Here is a 19,085-nt window from a genome sequence, read left to right as displayed (position 1 = left end):
GAGCAAAAATATGTGCTTTACCACTAATAACAAGTATTTCACTTGAGAATTATATCTTGACCAGAACTGTACCAATTACTAAAAGAGATGTAAATATTGATTCTACTAAGGTCTACTGAAAAAAAATCTTAAAATAAATATCAAGAACAGGGCAGAAAATACTTACAGTTAACTTAAAAAAAATGGCAACAGTAGTATCACTCAGGACAGAAATCAAAATGTATTGTTGAAATAAGAAAAACTCTTGTAGAACATATACCTAAAAATACTTAACAATACTTTATCTATAGTGACAGGAGTGCTAGGAACTAAATATAATGGAGTTAGTAGTTCAAACACTCCTCTACTAATTAGTAATTAAATTATTTTAAGCAATAAATTAATTCAAAATAAAATACGAACTTCCTACAGTTAAGAGACAGCAAGTAAGGCATACATTTAGGTCATCAGTACAACAAGAAAACTAAAACACTGAGAGCAAAATATATTGCAGAAGTAAGGACTACAGTCACCATGATGCTCTCTAAACCAATTCCCAATACACAGAAAAGTGAAAACAAATATTTAATATTTAGCAGCAGGGAAGGGAGAGAGGCTAATCTCACCTAACTTTTTACATCCAAATTCAGCATCAACACACAACAAAGTGTTTTATAGGCAGGGGAAGATGAAATATGGTTCGTTACAACCTAAGCAAGACACTTATGGTCAGAGGAGTTAGCCTTGGAAAAAACTACCTTTCCACAGACTATTAAGAGAGTTTTGATGACTGGATCATTTGCAGATGTGTAGATAGTAATCTTTCACCTCAGTTGTTATAAAAATTTTACAGTGAATGAAAAAGCTGTTATAGCTGCACAGTGACAAGAATTTCAGAACCTTAAAATAAGCCATAAGGAAACAAAGACAATTCAAAACTAACTTCTGAAAAGAAAAATAGGAAGTAGGAAGAGGTGGATTTGCAGACAATTATCACTACTTAAGTCTACAAAAAGTGGCTACGAAGTAAAAATTCTTTTGTCTAGTGAAGATTTTAACACAGGGCCCTCAGAATTGGACAACTTCCATCATTCTAATGCAGCGTAGTATTAAGAAAACCCCAAAGTTACTTCTGGTCAGTAGCCTTGTAACAGGCCAATGACTCAGTTAAACATAGTATAGAAATAACACAGAAACACAGTACACTTTATAAAATCTTGGAGGTTCTTGCCTTAATGAACTTGAGCATGTCATTTAAGAAGTCAGCATAAAGAGATAACAGTCAGAGAAAATCTATAAAATAAATAGGGATTTAAGAGTTTCACTTCAAGACTACATCTGTGTATTAGTTTAGAAAAGAGAAAATATATTCCCCTAGAAGCAGAACTCCTAAATAAAGATACATAAACAAGATCAATAGACTGCCCTGAATTTGATGGTTTGCATCCTTGAATTATTCATTACTGCCTGCAAGCCATACCTTCAATCTACATTGCAATCATTAAAATAATCATTTTTTATTAAGTTTGAGATGATGGAATTGAAGCTTCACTTTTTAGCTGCTACAGATCTAACAACCCCCTTTATCCAATGTCTGCATCAGCATTTAACTATTTTTCTTAACTTTCATTTGATATTTTACTGGTAGCAATATTCAAGAAATAACAATCTGCATCACTGTTTGCAATACCAATATCAAATTTCAAAAGAGCTGTCATGGAGGAGACCAAGCTGCCCTACCTCTCAGATATGTTTTGTCAGTCTGTCTTAAGATGAGCAAAGACAATATTGCAGCAGCTTATGCTCATTTAACATTTGGAAAATTGATTGATTTTCTTACTCCCCACAGCCATATGGATTAGAAACTCATTTATTTCTCTTTGTTATGAAAACACAATTTGAAGCAGAAGTATGTAGCAAATTTAAAAAGCAAGATAATTATGCAACAAGTAAAACACTGCATAATCGCATTATGCCATAGATGGATTTTGACAGTAAGAGTGACAAGAACATTTTGAATTAAAAGTCAACAAAATCAAAATGCATAAAATGAAACGCATTTTAACATAATGTTTAACTGCAGGAAGAAATAAGTGAAGTCTAAGGCTTAGAAAAATTTAGAAATTAATCAGCTCTATGCATGGAGAACAGAATTCACTTGACAGAATACAATAACATAAGTTCCAATACTCTTCCTGTAGTCCAAGCTGCCAATTACTGGGGATCAAGAAAAGATGCAAGCCTTTTCTAAAACTGTATAGTCCACTTTTTCTTGTAGACTGTGGACATAATCTCTCAGGTTTTGTACACTTTGCTGTCATTTATATTCATGCAAAAAGAAAATCTTGATCTTATTGATGGCTTATTAATTATCACAATTATTTACAAAGATAGTCAGAGATAAGCAGGTTACAGCATCAGAAACAAGACTCTGAATTTAATGACTAAAACTTAAATATTGCTTAATTTATTCTTTTTTAATAGACGGGGATTTGGTTGCTTAAGATTTTAATTTCTTTGGTTCTTTCATTTTATTCTTACAATCAGTTTAAACATTGTACAAAAAATAAACAAGTGTTTTGTTTTGTTTTTTAACCGGAACTAAAAGCCAAGTTTCATGCACTGGGATGAATGCTTTTGGGAAAAGAAGTTTGCCATACATAGCAAGACAAAAGAGATTTTGTAGTACATTTTTAATCCTCAGAATAATTCCTTGTGTCTTAATGGAGTACTTCTATGGCCAGATTCTTGATGTTTGTTTGCTTTTTACTGTCTTTCATATTTTCAAGAGCTAAATTGCTTTGTACATTTCATTATCTAAACATTTTTAGTGTAGTTCTTTATATTCTACAGCTTTGCTTAGATTAGCAATAATGCTCAGTAAGTCGCCTTCAAGTCTTTTGCAGAAACTTAATTCTCATTATTGAAAGAACATACCCAAATGCTTTCTTCTTGACGATATTGTTTCCAATTCTGTCCACTGTCACTGAACATCAGAAGGTAGCTTGTTACCCAGTCTGAGCTCCCATAACCACCTTGAGTAGCAACAGCAGTAATCTCAGTTCTTTCACCAAGATCAATCTGAAGCCATTGATATTTATTGGACACAAGTGGAGACCAGCCACCAGCACCTTAAAAAGAATGAAAAAGAGTGAAAAGTATTCCTAAAAATAAGCAAGTTAACACAAAACTTGTATATATAAAAATAAATTAGTTCATTTGAGCAATATTATCTAATGAAAAATGTCCATCTCCAATGTAGGGGTTTCAAACTAGATGATTGTTAGGAGTCCTTTCCAACTCAAATGATTCAATGATTCTCTGATTATAATTCAAGATACAGTTGCATCAAAAGTATTTTGATATTATTTAGCAAGTATTCTGAAAATGTACACTAGATTACTAGATATTTGAAACCAAATATAACTATTCTACATTATTAGGAATTGATTCACACCCTTTTCTCTGTCTTGAAGTTCTACAATAAATTTTACAGAGTAATTTTTACCAACCACTCTTCAAGTAAAAAAATCTGAATTTTGTCTTTTTATTTTATGCATCTCAATTTCATTTTATGTAGACTAGAAGATCTCCAGAGGTCCCGTATAACCTCAATGATTCTGCATGATTCTGTTATGTGAGGCCTGGATATATAAATTTGCATATGAAAGAATAAAGCATAGTTAGATGGCAAATTTGCACATGCTCCTTAAAATGACCAAGAAATTTGTAAGCAAAATTATAAAAGAGTATGAGGTATACACGTGCAGTTTCAAGCACAGGCACACCTGTCCACAAAGCAAAAATTCCATCCAAAGTGTAGAGCTACATCTCCGGTATTTTAACTTATCATAAAAAAATATTAAAAGGAAGAAATTAAATCAATTCAGTGCTCCTTTGTCTTCCTTTTTTTGGCTTTTATTTACTCTGATCATTTAAGTTTTCCTGTAAAGCTGGGTGGAAAAGGTCAAGGGTAGGTAATCAAACAATCTCATAAGAAAACACATTGATTTACAGAACTACATTGCAAAATATCCAAGTATTCAGACACAACATCTGGTGAGTTTTATCAGAGAATAGTGTGATAAAAACTAACAAATACCCATTACTTAAGAACAGATTTAGATCTAACTCTGAAAAACACAATGTAAGAGGCACCTTGAAAAGTTCTTAAAGCATGCATACACAGAACCAGAACAGACATTTCTAGTTTCCACAACAATCAGTTAGCTACAATCCAATTTTATGCTTGTATGGGCTTCAAGATGTAGAAAAATTCATAACTAAATACTACTAAATACTAAATGTTGCTTAATTCTGTTTAGAGTCACAACCCAATTTCTTGACATTACCTCCTCTAGGAAAGAAAAAGGAAAAAAATTACTTAGAGATGTAAAACTGTCACTTAAAATGGTGGGAAATTATACAGGTATTCATAAACTGCAAAAAAAGTGAGGTCTATTGTGCAGAGCCAAGCAGAAAGAACTGAGAGAAAAACGTAAAGTCCCATATAAGTAAAACATTTGTCCACACATTTATGACCTTATTAAAATGTAACAGAATCAAAACTATGGAGTTAAAAACTGTGTATATTTTTCCCCTCTTTATCTAAATCAATATTTTGAATTTTATGTAAATATATGATTTCAGTGGCTGCATCTCAGTTACTCTCAAGCAGATTCCAAAGCTTTTCCTTATGACCACATAATTTCATCTTTTAGTGGCTGTGCAGAACAGTGTGGTGGCATCAAACAAGAAAACTTTGTGAACAGTTGGCATGGGAGGTTAAACAAGGGTCCTTCCACCCATAGGCAGAGTGGTCCACATTCACATCATATTCTGTATCTGTGACACATACCACATAATACTTAACTGCCACCTTAACTTCCAAAACCTCAGTTCATGCATGAACACTCACAGACATAACAACATTCTGCCGTGCCATGTTAATCCAAAGCCGTCTTAGAATTAGGTGCCACCATGCTAAGTTTGCTGACATTTTTGAACTTTACACTTGAAAGATGGGGTTGAATTGTAGTCAACAGGAGTAGTCTGGCAGACTGTGATGAGTACATAATTTGTAAATTCCTTCTGAGACAAAACATCTTCACTTGGTGACTGCAGAACTCTATTCAGAATGAAGTAATGGAAGTTAGCAGGATGTCAAAAAAAAAAAAAGTCTGAAAAGCATTCTGTTATGCTAGTACTACTTGGTACTAGCCTGAGGTTAGGTTCTTTGCGGCTCTGGAGAGCCCAGCTAAAAGCACTGCTTCTCGACGGGACCGGGGTGCCGTGTGGCCCAGGTGCTGTGGTGTTCAGTGCACCAGTGGGGGTTGGCCACGCTCCGTGGCCGGCACTGGGACAAGGCAAAGATGAAAAGGAGTGTCCACCCTGTCCTGTGTGGCTGGAGAGCTTTTATTGTCTGCCCCCAGCACCTGCGTGGACAAAAATGGCAGCTAACAAAGGAACACATGGGGTTTCATAGGGGGCGGGCCAACAGGGGCTGAAGCCCCCCTCGCCCAATGGGGACAGACAACGGGGGAATGAGTGGACTGCAGCGCCAATGGGGACACGACAGGGGTGTGTACAGGGTTCCGGGATGAATAGGGAATGCAGGGACGGGGTAACTGACACAGAACTCTCAGGAGAGAACAGCGGGGTGGTTACAGGACTGGTATGGTGATGCTCCAATGGTAAGTGACCTGGAGCAGGCCACCACGGGGGGAACATGGGGGTACACAGAGGTATACAGAACCGGCTAACTAACATATATCAGAACCCCTAATCTGAACCCAAACCCAGGATTGCAACAGTTCTCCTGTCTTTAGTACTGTGTTTTCCAGAAGTTTTTGCAAGGCATGCAACCAGGTAGTCTATATCCCCTCACCATGCTGCCCTACATCCAGAAAAGAAAGAAGAGACACAGATACACAATGTTCTCATGTCAGGGCTATTTGATTTGAGGGATTACAGTAAAGACGCAGTCCCAGAAGTCATCTATTAGCCCTGTACTGACCAATACAACATAAGACCCATAAAGAATAACCACTGAGCAGAAGCAGCACATCTCCAGCAGCCTGTATTAAGCCAAAGTCTGGACCACCAGGCAGAAGCTGCAACATGTTTCCTGAAAAAACACTACACTGGTTCACATGATGATTTTATCTGTCAAAGGCTCTTCATGAGCTCGTTTGTCTGACTGTCCAGCAGCCAGGTGTCCTCCCAGCATCTGACTGCCACCTGAAACATCACAGGTATTAAATGTTTGCCCAGTCCTGCAGAAAACACTAGCAGAGCATGTTATCTTCTCACCCAGCATTCTTACAATATGTCCTGTCCTTGCAGTAGGATTAATGAGTGTACCAAACCATAGTCGCTTTTGGCTGTGCAATACATCTGGGCATGGTGATGCACAGAAGTTAGCTGCATAACAGATGTCAAAAGGATCTTGTTTGCCAGATTTAATGCTGTACGGTGTGGGTGTTTCTGGGAAGATCTGGAGAGGTCTTAAACAGCTTCTCACAGGTATGCAGATACCATGTATATTAAACAAGGCTGTGCCAAAATGTATGAACACACAGCGATACACTAAGATTTACAGGAACATAATTTTGTCATCTCTAAACTTCCTGAATTATTGACTTTGAAGTCTTCACCTTATTTCTCTTCTCTCTTTTTTTTTTTTTTGTTAGTGTCTTTAATGTAAAGCATGTTTTCTTCAATTGTTTCTGAATCTATGTTCTACAGTGACTGATGAAACATCTTTTGTTGTGAACTAACAGCAAATCAGAAAAATAATTTTTAAAGGGGAGAAAACCTGTATGTAGAGTTCCTTTAATTGAATTTTAACCCTATTTATTTTCCACTCTCTCATGCCAATATTCAGATTTGTATGCAACTTACCAAAATCTACATTCAAGTTGCCCAAGCATGCAGGATTCATGCTTTATGTCTGTTAAAAACCCCAAGCATTACACAGTTTCTTTTTATGAAGAACATGCTGACTTGAAGTTGAACACACACGTAATACATAAAATCTTTTGATTTCACTTATAATTCTTATTATATTCTTTTAAATACCAGTGCTTGTAAAATGTTTGTACACATGATATAATTTTTTAAAGTATATTAGTTTACTGAACACATTTAACAATATTTTTTCTGAAGTGCTAACTCATGAATCTCTGTCTTTCAATTTAATTTTAGTAAGAACTTGCCAGTTTTACTTGATGGCTCATAAGTAAATGAAGGATCTGTGGTTACTGGGAGAATTAAATCAAAGTTTAGAGTTTCCATCAGTCATTTACACATACTAATTGATAAACAGCCTCCTTCATTTTATGTGATATTCATCAATAAATTGATTATTAAATGATTGAAAAAAATCTTAAGTTTTTTATGTTTTTAATGCATTAAAATTGACTAATTTGTGCTAGATTTAAAATCTAAGCAATCATGCATCTTTCATATTTCAAATTTTGCCTATGAAATTCCATTATTTTTGATTTCTGTTTCTACAACATTATAACATTTATTTTCAAGTCAGTTAAGTGGAATATATGGGATTTCCCTCACACATTCACTCCAAGCAATGCACAGTGCTCTTTTGTGGGAGTTATATAAGGTGGCACCATTCATCAGTTCAGTCAAAATTTTTTTCATCATTACAACTACCAAACTATAAACAAGACTGCAGCTTGATATCTGTCCTGGATTTATGCATTAAAATTCTAGCAGAAGACTTGCTTTCCTTCAGATACCTCTAGATAATATATTTCTAGAATTCAATTTTTATGCTCTTCATATGTAGTTTAAATTTTATGATCTACCTTTCTTGCTTTTGGAGGTTAAAAATCCTCTGCCCTCTCCTGTTGCATCCTGGAGTTTGGGTTTAGATTAGAGTTTTTAATTTATGTTAAAATAAGTCAAGTTCTGTAATCCCGCGTTTCCCCCGTGTTGTTCCCCCCCGCGGTTTCTGCCCCCACGCTGCCTGCTGCCGGATCTTACCCCTGTGCCGCTCCTGTAACCACCCTGCCGTCCGGCCCCGGGAAACCCCGTGCTGGCCACCCCGAGCCACACGATCCCGCTCAGCCCGCGGCTCGGTGCCCACCCCTACGGGGTTCTATGGTTGGTCGCTGTTGCTGGCGTCACCGCCATGGCAGCCGCCCCTATTGGCCGGCCGGCCGTGGATCCTCTCGCCCCGCCCCTCCATAAAACCCTATCCCGCCGGCAGTCAGGCGCCATTTTCTCCCATGTGAGTGCCGGGAGCGGTCACGTCTTTCCATCGAACTGCGCCATACGTGACCAATAAACCGTTCCTGCCAAGCACGGAGTAAATGGACAAATTCCTTACCTCTTTGCCGGATCCCTAGCGCATGCTAACAGAGGCTGGCCAGCCCACGCGCCCGAGACATGGAGCCGTGTCCGGGAACCCGCGGCAGCAAACCCCGGCAGCACGTGGAAGCTACGCCACAGCCGGGCTCCCAAGAGCCGCGTGCAACCGGGGAGAGCGAAGACCCACGCCGCACTCTCCCACGACCATCAATATAAACAAATCACAACACTGAATGGGTATTATTTAATAATCCCAGTTCCTGTCTGCCAGGATATGTGTTTAAAGAGCTTTTACTTTCAAATTTCCTTAGCTTCGCTGGGATGACAATATCATTATCACTAACATTGAAAAATAGAGCAAAAAAAACCTCAGCAAAGTTAGCAAATAGCTACAAGAGAACAAAACTCAAAATGACTGAAGATATGGTCCAAAATCTCACATCTAGGGTAGAAAATACCTGAGTATAGTTTTAGTGGACTTGAAGTACTATATCAGGTTAAAAACTTTTAACCCTGATGGCAGAAAATTTATTAGGTGATGCTTAAGCTTTCCAAACCTGCTCTGTATAGTTATCAGGATGCCAAGCTACTTTTGCTTCATTTTAAAAATTCGGAATTACATAGATTAGAAATTGATTTAAAGATTTTCCCTTTGTATGAACAGCACCCCACTTTTTGCTTATCTGGCTATATAACTACAGTCACCTATATTGTTATGTAAACCACAAAACAGTTCACGCTCATACATGCCTTGATATCTGCTTCTTCACATGCCATCCATTAGACCATTTAGCTAGCACCAGCACTTACACCACTCTTAAACTCCATTAATTTTTTGCACATTTAATTGCAACAATTGCAAGAACTGTATTCACAACAACTAACGCACATCAGAAAGGATGCTTTCCTTTGATTAATCAAACTGTGTATTTCCCATATGGATCATTTACCCGAAGCTGATTTTAATTTCAAGTCAGTAAAGTTTCAGCAGGGATGAATTTGCCTGCACTTATTACAAAGCAGATTTTCTGCATGTAAGCAATTGACAACTGAGTCTTCTAAGGTTTTAGTGAAATGAAAAATGAACTGTTTCACAGCATTCAAAAGCTCTAAAATACAAAAATATGATGCTATTTAATTTCTTAAGCTGAATGGTATCCTCTTTCACAAACACAGAATTAAAAATCTACATGTATACCTATATAAATAGTCCAAGGGTTTTATTCATTAAGTTTAATGACAGATAATGGAGATGGGAAGTGGAGGGCAATATCTGATAAATCATGCTGATGCATTGCTAGCAGGTGACAGCCCTCTTGGCTCCTTAAAAAAGATGTGTGGAGTAACACTACGTTGTGATAAACCCCTTGTCTTTTTCATTTTAGTTCTCCTATGTTTGAATGAGGCAATTCAAGACATGGAGTTCATACAATTAGAAATTCCCATTTATAGCCTAGCAAAATGCAAGAAAAGCAATTATCAAGAAGAACCTAAATAGCCAAAGATGCAAAAGAGCATAAATCACAACTTGGCTCATTTCTCAGGATGGCTGTGTGAAAGTTATTGCAGCAATGCTGTTCTGAGCCATATTTCAGTAATAAAAGACACAGACAAAAGCCTCAAAATTTGAAACCAGGGATAAACTGTGGCAAGTAAACCTGAGAAGAGATGAGGGACCTTGAGCTATGAATAAGAAATATAGGACACAGAATCTTTTTTTTTTTTTCACACAGATTGAAGAAACGTGAGGACAGCTAGATCAGAACCCAGTTCTGCAGTGACTGCTTCACATATAAAATTTCTGCATAGTAATTTTCAACCACATTTTTGATAGCTGTTCATCTTTTGCCTTTGATATGTAGTATAATGCTCTGCCTAAGTGGAGATAAAACAGCCTGAACTTTACCATATTTGCCCAAGTTATTGATTATATATGGACAGGAGGGTTTTTTTTGGTTGTTAAAGAAAACTGAGGCCAGCCTGACACATCAATCCCAAAGCTAAATATTCTGACAATGTGAAGAAAAACATTTCCGTACAGGAACTCATACCAGTGAGGATGCAGCATATAAATATCCTTTAAAGGAAACAGCAAGTGATAATAGTCATTATTTATCTAAAGGTGCTGAGCTAAAGCCTGCTGAGCTGACACAGCTGGCTTCAAACATATGAATGACAGCCAATCAATTTGTACTATGAAAGCCCAGTCCCTCTTTTTATAGCAGACACTTGCATCACACTCCTTCTAGGACTGCATGTGGACATTCCCTCCTTGAGTGGGGACAACCCCTCAAGGCTACTCCTTGAGGCCAAATGAAAGAGTTGCCCAGGGTCATAGGAAATGTTGAGTAACATAAATCCCCTGTTAATAATTATTTTGCTAGTCTTAATATAATTACTTCAATATTGCTTTAAAAAAAAGTAGTAGATAGAAATATACTGTGCAGGAAGTAACTCTGATTACACTTTTTTTGTCTAATCACTATCATCATCAATTTCAAAAAACAACATACTTTATTCATATAAATATGTTTTGGAAAACAGTACTTATCTCTGTATATTACAACAAAAACAAATCTGATGCACTATATATAAACTCTGAAGGTCTTCAGTATTACCCCTTCCTTCTTAACATATAAGCCATCATTTTCTGGATTGTTAGGGAAGGTCTTGGCCAGATTTCAGAAAATACTGTGAGAGAATAACTAAGAGACACATTTTTGAGGGCCTGATATCAGAACTTCTCAATCACAGGAATATATCATGAGACGTACCGTTTGAATAAAGACTGAGAAGTCCCATGAATGGAACCTGATTCTGAAACCTATAAGCTACTTTTGCTGTTAAGAAATGAATGAAGAAATCTTGCCTCTTAAAATCTGAAGAATGAGATTAATCTACCTCAGTAATTTCCATAAATAAGTATAGACATAACAAGTATGTTTTGGCTTATCCATGTAGGGAAGTTGTATTTTCTAAGGAGTATTTCACAAGTGGCATGCAGAGCTCTCTCAATAGAAATCAAAACTACTAAAAAATTTCATCTACTTTTGAGGCAGAACATAAAAAGAGCTATATTAATGCTTCAGTCAGACAGAATTTTCTAAGAGAGGTGGGTGTAGCAGTTACCTCAGTGGCCTCAAAGGTAGACTAAGCTTAATTTAGTAGGAAGGTCTAACCTTATTTTAAGTTATTTTGAAACTGAATATGAATTAAGAAAACATGTACAATCTTAGAAGAAAAGGAGCAATTGTGTTTATTTTTTCAACTGTCAGAATATTTAATATTTAAGGAACTTAACTTTCAAAATTGTGACAGGTACTATAAAATGAATATTAGGTTTTAATAATAATTTGTGACAGTAGTAGTTACTATGTCAAGAGGAGTTTCAGAGGCATTTTGAATTTGAATGAGCACAACACAAAGGCACTAGGAAATGGTATTAATAATGAGAAAGTTGATCTACTTTGCATCATTCAAACAGAAGAAGGTAGATAACTTTATTTCACTTCTCCTTCTGCCTTAACAGTAAATTAGGTGAGTGAGCGAGTCAGTGAATCCCATTTTGCATTTCTTCAGAAAGCTCTGAAGAAACTTCTCCTCAATTAATCATTATATAAATATATCAAAGGAGATTGATAAACTGACATAGTTTATCAAAAGGAAAACATACTGGCAATGGTTCAAAGACTTATCTAAGCCACTATTTTGCTCAAATTTTTCATCACCAGCATACAACACAATGCTATGAATCAGTGCCCTACAGTAGGCAACATCTTTTGTGTGCACTGGAAAGCCCAACTTTGAGTAAAAAACTTTTATATAGGTAATGAAGATGTAATTGTGTAGGATATAATCTGTGCCACTTCGAGCCACTTCTGAGCACTATACTAAAAAGGTGGGTTTTTCTTCCTCCAGCAGGAGAGAGGTAATAAAAAAACCGTCATTTTCAAGAGATTTGTGCTGAAGAAAAGCTCTTGCTCTCCACAAAGTTTCTTAGGAAAAATTGTTTGGAAATGTGCTAGTTCATTGCAAGACTTACATCATTCTTGGCTATTACCATCCACTTTTATTTGATGATAAGCAAACTATCTCCCTTATTACAAACTAAGAATTTCACATAGCAGTTGTACATATTTTTGGCACATATTCTGACAATAATCCAAGACTGAATGTAAAACAGAACTTAATCTGGGAGATTGTCTCCTCCTTAGGAGAATGGATTCTTGCAATAGTAATATTCTCTTCTCTATCTCTAGCCTCTGGTGATACCCGGGTTTAGGATGCCATACTATTGTAGGTTGGCTTGATTTAGTCAGGGATTTTATTAATGTTAGCTAGGTTTGTTCGTTGTACTCCCCTGTTGTTTCCCTCACAGTGGTTTGCTCCAAGTTGTTTATCAGGAGAGCTTCTGCCACTCAGACCTGTCAATCTTCTCACTTCTCCCAGTTTTCTCCTTATGTGGTTCTGTCAGTCAAGGGTTGTCACTCCTTGTTGGGGTGTCAATCTTGTAACCACTCCCAAATTCTTCATGAAAGTTCTGCATCAATCACCCCACCTTAGCATTTCTCTTCGTCCCAGAACACTGTACCCACCTCTGTTATGTTACCATTGGTTGTTATAATCCATGTCTCTCCTCCATCGTTTGTCCCTATAGGGCGAGCCAGGTTTTCACCCCTGTCTGCCCACCCCCTACTTAATCTGTTGTCGTTCTTTGTTCTCCGACATTTGCTTTGCATTTCACTGAGAGTGATTAGTTCCGACCATGCACGGGGGAATAAAAGTTCTTAGGGCTCACAAGCAAAGTGTCCTTCTCTCGTCCCTTTGTCTTCTCTCAGTGTGTGAAGCTACCAAAGCTGCCTTACCCACGCCACAGCGCTCAGCACTACCAGGGAGGCAGACACCATTACCCTGGAGTGCCCACTCACACGTGGCGGCCACCCGGCCTCACATAGGCAGCGCCAGCCGGCGCTTCTCGACTGCTTGAGGTCGTGGCAGGAAGCCGCCGCACCATACTAGTAAATCCTGCTCTGTATGAAGTTTGGTTCACTACTTCTAATATTTAACCTTCTCTCTCTTTTTCTCCATCAGTGAAGTGAGGATCACTCATATCTCATCACTGTAAATTTTACCTGAGGCACTTATTTTGTTCAGAGGTGATGCACAGAAAATTTCATGGGGAAAACAAAAATAATGAAACTTCACTGCCACCACCTTTCAGTACACCACTGAGTTTAAGCAGCATTCTCACTTAAATTTCTGTACTGATGTAATTTCTTGTATATACAGCATTATGTCAGGAAATATAAATTAACTATGTGGAAATAGAAGTGGAAATATAAAATATGTATTTATTGTATAAATATTTGTTACAATGAAACAAAAAAAAAACCACCCATGGCTAGCTCAAATACACCATTCATCACACTTTTATAAAGTTATGCAACTTTTTCAAGCTAATAAATTTTTACACGTTCTTTACATAGCAGCTGCTTTCACTGAGCCATCTGTTATTTGTTTCCCTCACTCAGTGGTCTTGCCCAACATGTTACACTCCTGTCTTGCAATTTAAAGCTAGTAGTGATAATTACCCATAGTTTTCATGGCCAAAAATATTTTTATATTGAGAAAGATTTTTAAACATCTGCAATTAATTCACTTGTAGATATTTTAGTATTCTTCTTTCTTTCTTTTCTTAGTTGTTCTACTTTAATTAATTCCAGGGTGAAACAACTAGGCAAACCCAAAATTTGAAACCAAATTAAACCCGTTTTTTTAGCATTTACTCCTGTTCACTTCAGGCTAGTGTGCCATCCCATTATTTTACTGACTACAGCCACAGAATTCAAAGAAAATTAAAGCAAACATAAAACATTTTGCATTGATCAGTTTGCCTTAGTATATCTGACAAGATTAGTATATCTGACACAAGAAGATTTAAGTATTTGTCATTATGACAGCATTCTGATGAGGTTTTCCAGGGTAATTAAATTAAATTTCCTAATACCAGCTACATTCTCCAGTAACGTGAGTTACACCAAAACATACAAACACACCTACCTAAATTTTATTTTTCTGATCAAAACATAATAAATGTTAGTCGGTTCTATGTACCCCCATTTTCCCCTCACAATGGTTCACTCCGAGTCACTTACCATTGGAGCTTTCCCATGTCTGTCTTATAGCCACCCCCTGTTCATTCCTGAAAGTTCTGTGTCAGTCACCCTATCCTTGTATTCCTATTTGTCCCGGAACCCTGTACCTACCCCTGTTATGTTCCTGTAGGCTGCTGTGGTCCATGTCACTCCCCTGTTGCCTGCCCCTATTGGGGGAGGGGGGTTTCCGCCCCTGTCTGCCCGCCCCCTATTTAACCTGATGCTCACTTTGTTCCGGCGCCATTTTGAGCATGCACGCGCTAGGAGACGGCTGCCCTGGCCGTCGCGGCGGCCACGCGGGAAATAAACGTCCTCCAGCCACACAGGCAAGGTGTGCCTTCCTCGTCCTTTTGTCTCCTCTCATCGTCCAGCTACGAGAAGGGGCAAACCCACGCGGAGGCTCAGCCTTAGAGCTCTGCACAGGCAGCTGCCCTGGTCTCACCAAAGAGCAGTGCTAGCTGGGCTTCTGAGCCGCCCGAGGCCGGGGCAAGAAAAACTGAAGCCGCATCCATCTAAATCTTAAACCTCCTGACATTTATCGCCTGGTTCTAATATATAACTAGATGTATCATCTCCAGTTTTACTTAGCAAAGTGGTATATTTGTATACTTCACAACAAAATGAGCAGGACAGTACCTTTGAGCAGATGAACATTTTTATGCTTATCATTTTTATCACTACTTTAATCTCAATCCTCAATAATCCACTTTGGTACTTCTGGTGGTACTTCTGGAAAATTTATTTCAGCCTTCAAAATGCTGATTCACTGACTCTGCCACCTGTTTCAGAACACATGATGCATTCAGTACAGCAAAGCAAACAGAAAAAATAATGACACCCACAGTTTCCAAGCAAAAATACTTTAAGTATATATTTAAAGCAAAAAAGCCCTATTTTATTTCCATTATTGTGGGTGTAAATTACTACAACTGGTATCAGAGAGACACTGACCAGCTCCAGCTGGTTATGAGCCTGCATGTTTGTCTGACATGCACAAAGAGAATGTGATTATTTAAGAAAACAAGTGCAGCGTCAGCCTTTTGGTCTTTCAAGTCTGTTTGTGCTTACGTGGACAAGAATATGAATATTCTGCAGTGGAATGACAGATACTCTATAAGTCAACTGAAATGTCTAGTCTGATTACATTTTGGCTTTGCGTAAGGTACAAGTGTAACAGTATGCATGTACACGTGCAGTTCCACTTCTGTACATTTTTGAGCTACTTGACCTGACAAGAATATAAAAGGATGAGGTAAAACTGGTACATGTATTATCCCCTGCATATACCGTATTTCCCTAATTTGGTGTTCTAGTCATTACTCACAGCATTTTGTTACAATACAAATATTTAACTTACAAATATATGTCACATGACACTTAGCACTTCACTAATTGATATCTATAGATGAGACACTATGCCAGATCCTCAGCTGGGAAGGTAGTATAACTCTTCCTAACTCCTGTATTTAGTTTCCAATAATATTTTTTCATATTGACCTGAATAATAAAATGTTGCTAGAGAAATTTGTTATGGACCTTTTACAAAGCCAAGATTTGACCAATCATTTACCTTCCATGGTCTGAGATTCTTATTCTTATAAAAAGAACTAAAAAAAGCAATATACTGCTTCTCTTCAAATCCAAGTCAATTTCTGGTTTTTTGTATTTGTGCAACATCTGTGCTTTTCAGAGTTCATGCATTATGATCTCATTATTTCCCCACATAATTTGGAAAGAAGCGCTAACAAATAAGAAGAGATTTGAATGTTTTGAGGTTTCAGCCTTTTTATACAGCATTGACTCCTGACTCAGTTTTATTGGCATAAAGCCTGAGAGTATAACAATAATGACTAGAAAAAATAACAGAGAAAATGGAATTGAGCTAGACTAATGGAATTTCATGATTAAGAAATATAATCACATCTGGATTGATTATCTAGGAGATAACATCTTTGTTGGTTAAATGTTTAAATTGTAGGTGGCATGCTATAAATAACAGAGCATTATTATTGTTCCAATTGTTAGTATTGTTACAATATTTGAGGACAAAATTTATTAATTGAGTTACTTAACAATGAAGAAAAACTGCAATTCCATTCACTTAAGTTTTTGTCCCTCAAGAAACTTCATTTTTCAGCCTTCTGAATCTTATTTTTTTCCCCAGAGTATTATGATAATATTAGTACTCATTTGTGATTTTCAAAAATAGCATTATAATGTTTATGAAACTAAATTGGCCAATCTCGACAAATGAGTAATTCAGGGATTTTTTATTTGCATTGGATTTAAGACAACTGGTGTATAACTAATGCACAACTAAGCAGTATTACTTCTAAAATTATGTTTAATTTAAAAGCTTTCCTCTGACTAAAAATTGTGTATTTATGCATATTCAGATCCCATCTTTAAAGGTCATCACAGCTTTTTACTTTTTAATGACAGCCATTATGGACAGCTACTGGAATCAGACTATATAATATATGTAATGATAAATAAGTCATAGTAGAGTTTGTGTAGAAAAGTTTCTATAGTTTTCAGAAAAGAAATATTACGGTTAAAAACCTTGATGATTGAACAGTGCAACTTCTGAAGGCTACCATGATCCAACTTTACTTTTTTCTTCGTAAGTATTACATTACTTAAAATATTGCAGAAAATTTAAGTAACAGTCAAAATTAAACTTAATACAATCCAATGTAACTTACTAATGTTTATATTGTCTTTTCTTGCCCTTAAGAATTCACTTTGTGAATTGAGACTTCCTTAGCATGATCCTGATGAACTGTAAGTTTATCTGTCATCAGGAATTACTAATCAAATTATTGTATTTTTAGGTATAAAATCACTTATTTGCCCATTATTTTCAACTTCTTGCAACACACAGGTAGATAAAATGTTAATTAGTAAAATAAAAAAAAAACTCATTTAAGACAAAATAAAAGGCAAAAATATAGATATTAATAGGATATGACCAGACAATATTTTTCCTTCATTTAAATCTATATTTATAAAATTATTTATTCCCAAATGCAAGCTAAGGTCTAACAGCATTATTGTTGTGGTGCTGTTCTTTATGTAAAAATGTTCATATACCAGCTTAACTAACTCTATATCCTGAAACATTATCCTGCATGAAAGGATATCCACAATTTGCTAGATAGATATTAAATTTAAAAATCATACTCTTCTCTCTGCATTTTTTTTTTTAATGTGTAAAGTGTTACGGAACTGTAGACTGCTTTGAGTTGAAGTTTTAGCTCTCTATATTTAAAAGATTTTTAGAAGTAGATTATGATAGTAAATATCACAGATGTATGTAAATATGTATATTATATACAGAAATATACATAAACACATCATATATATATACATGTGTGTGTATGTATAATTGAAAAAGAGAAGCTGACTGAATCCATCCAAAAATCATATATATATATATATAAACACACACAGATCCCTTACATCCCTTAAATTCTAAAAGCATATTATTTATTTGATATAACAATTTAAGGTGGCTAAAAATTGTACATTGCTAACTGGATTGCAAGTGGATTTATGAATTCAAGAACTCACTTCTTCTTTTACTCCTGGGTAGTCCAAAGAGATTTAGTCAAGGATTGAAGCCAAATTGATTAAAAGCTGTCCAAGAATAAAAACTCACTCTCTGCCTCTAAGAGATGTGGATTAACAGCTTTAAACTTCTAACTGAGACGTTACGTATACTACACTTTTGCCTACATGATAATACTTTATTTTCTTGGGTTTTCAGGTTACGGTCCTTATGAGGAAATTCTGTCCACTAACACAGGGGAAGGAAGATGTAGTACAGTAAAGATTTCTTCACATTGAAAACTAATATTCATAGAATATTGATCTTTGTTATTAAATAAGTAGATGGTACTGTTAATAATTAAAGGTGAATATTTCATTAATATTTCTGTTAATATTTGATTTTTTTTTTTGTTGTTGTGGTTGTCATTTGTAGAAAGAAATAACCTTTATTGTATTATCAGTCTCTCCTTTTACTGGGCTACAACCTAAAACCACAAGCTAAACAAAAGAAAACAATTTCCAATTGCTTTTGCCAGAATGTTAGTTTTATAGTCGTGCAATAATAATAATAATAAAAATAATAATAATGTTGACTGAGTGTAGAAACTGTCAAAATACTGCAGTTGGTTGAAAAGTTTATATTCTGTCTACCAATACTAAACCACTTTCCTGTCTTAAGAGAAGACCAAAATAGAAGCCAAAACCTCACAAAAAGCCTTTGATATGCTTTAAAATTATGACAACAAATAAAAAAGAATACAGATACCACACATAAAATTTGGATAGAAAGGTCAACATGATCTTAATTCTGATAATTAAATTTAACTAGAGTTCCCAGCAAAAAGATAATTTTCAACAGAAATAAACCTGCTGTCCTAGTCAAGACTACAATGCTATAGTAATGCAGCAGATGACAGATTTAAAAAGAGTGTTTAAAAAATAAAACTTTTCACAAAGCTATTCGGTAGGAAGCAGGGTAATAAGCTTTCCCTTTTTTGTCATCAGAGACATTTTATGCCACATCTCTCGTCTCCCACCTACTACAGGCATTCACAAAATAACACT

The 19,085-nt window shown here is 36.2% G+C and overlaps 1 protein-coding gene across 1 annotated transcript in view; it reads right to left on the bottom strand.

Moving 5' to 3' along the window:
• CNTNAP4 (contactin associated protein family member 4) overlaps positions 1–19,085 on the bottom strand; it is a 214,501-nt gene that overhangs the window by 130,631 nt on the left and 64,785 nt on the right. The window contains exon 3 of the mRNA XM_054003153.1: positions 2,917–3,110. Within this exon, the coding sequence (XP_053859128.1) occupies positions 2,917–3,110 (194 nt within the window). The remainder of the gene's footprint in view (positions 1–2,916; positions 3,111–19,085) is intronic.

The sequence above is a fragment of the Vidua macroura genome, chromosome Z (assembly GCF_024509145.1).
Source record: "Vidua macroura isolate BioBank_ID:100142 chromosome Z, ASM2450914v1, whole genome shotgun sequence".
In the NCBI taxonomy this organism is placed as follows: domain Eukaryota; kingdom Metazoa; phylum Chordata; class Aves; order Passeriformes; family Viduidae; genus Vidua; species Vidua macroura.
Note: the sequence above shows the minus strand (reverse complement) of the source record. Positions and strands in the feature narration are given on the sequence as shown.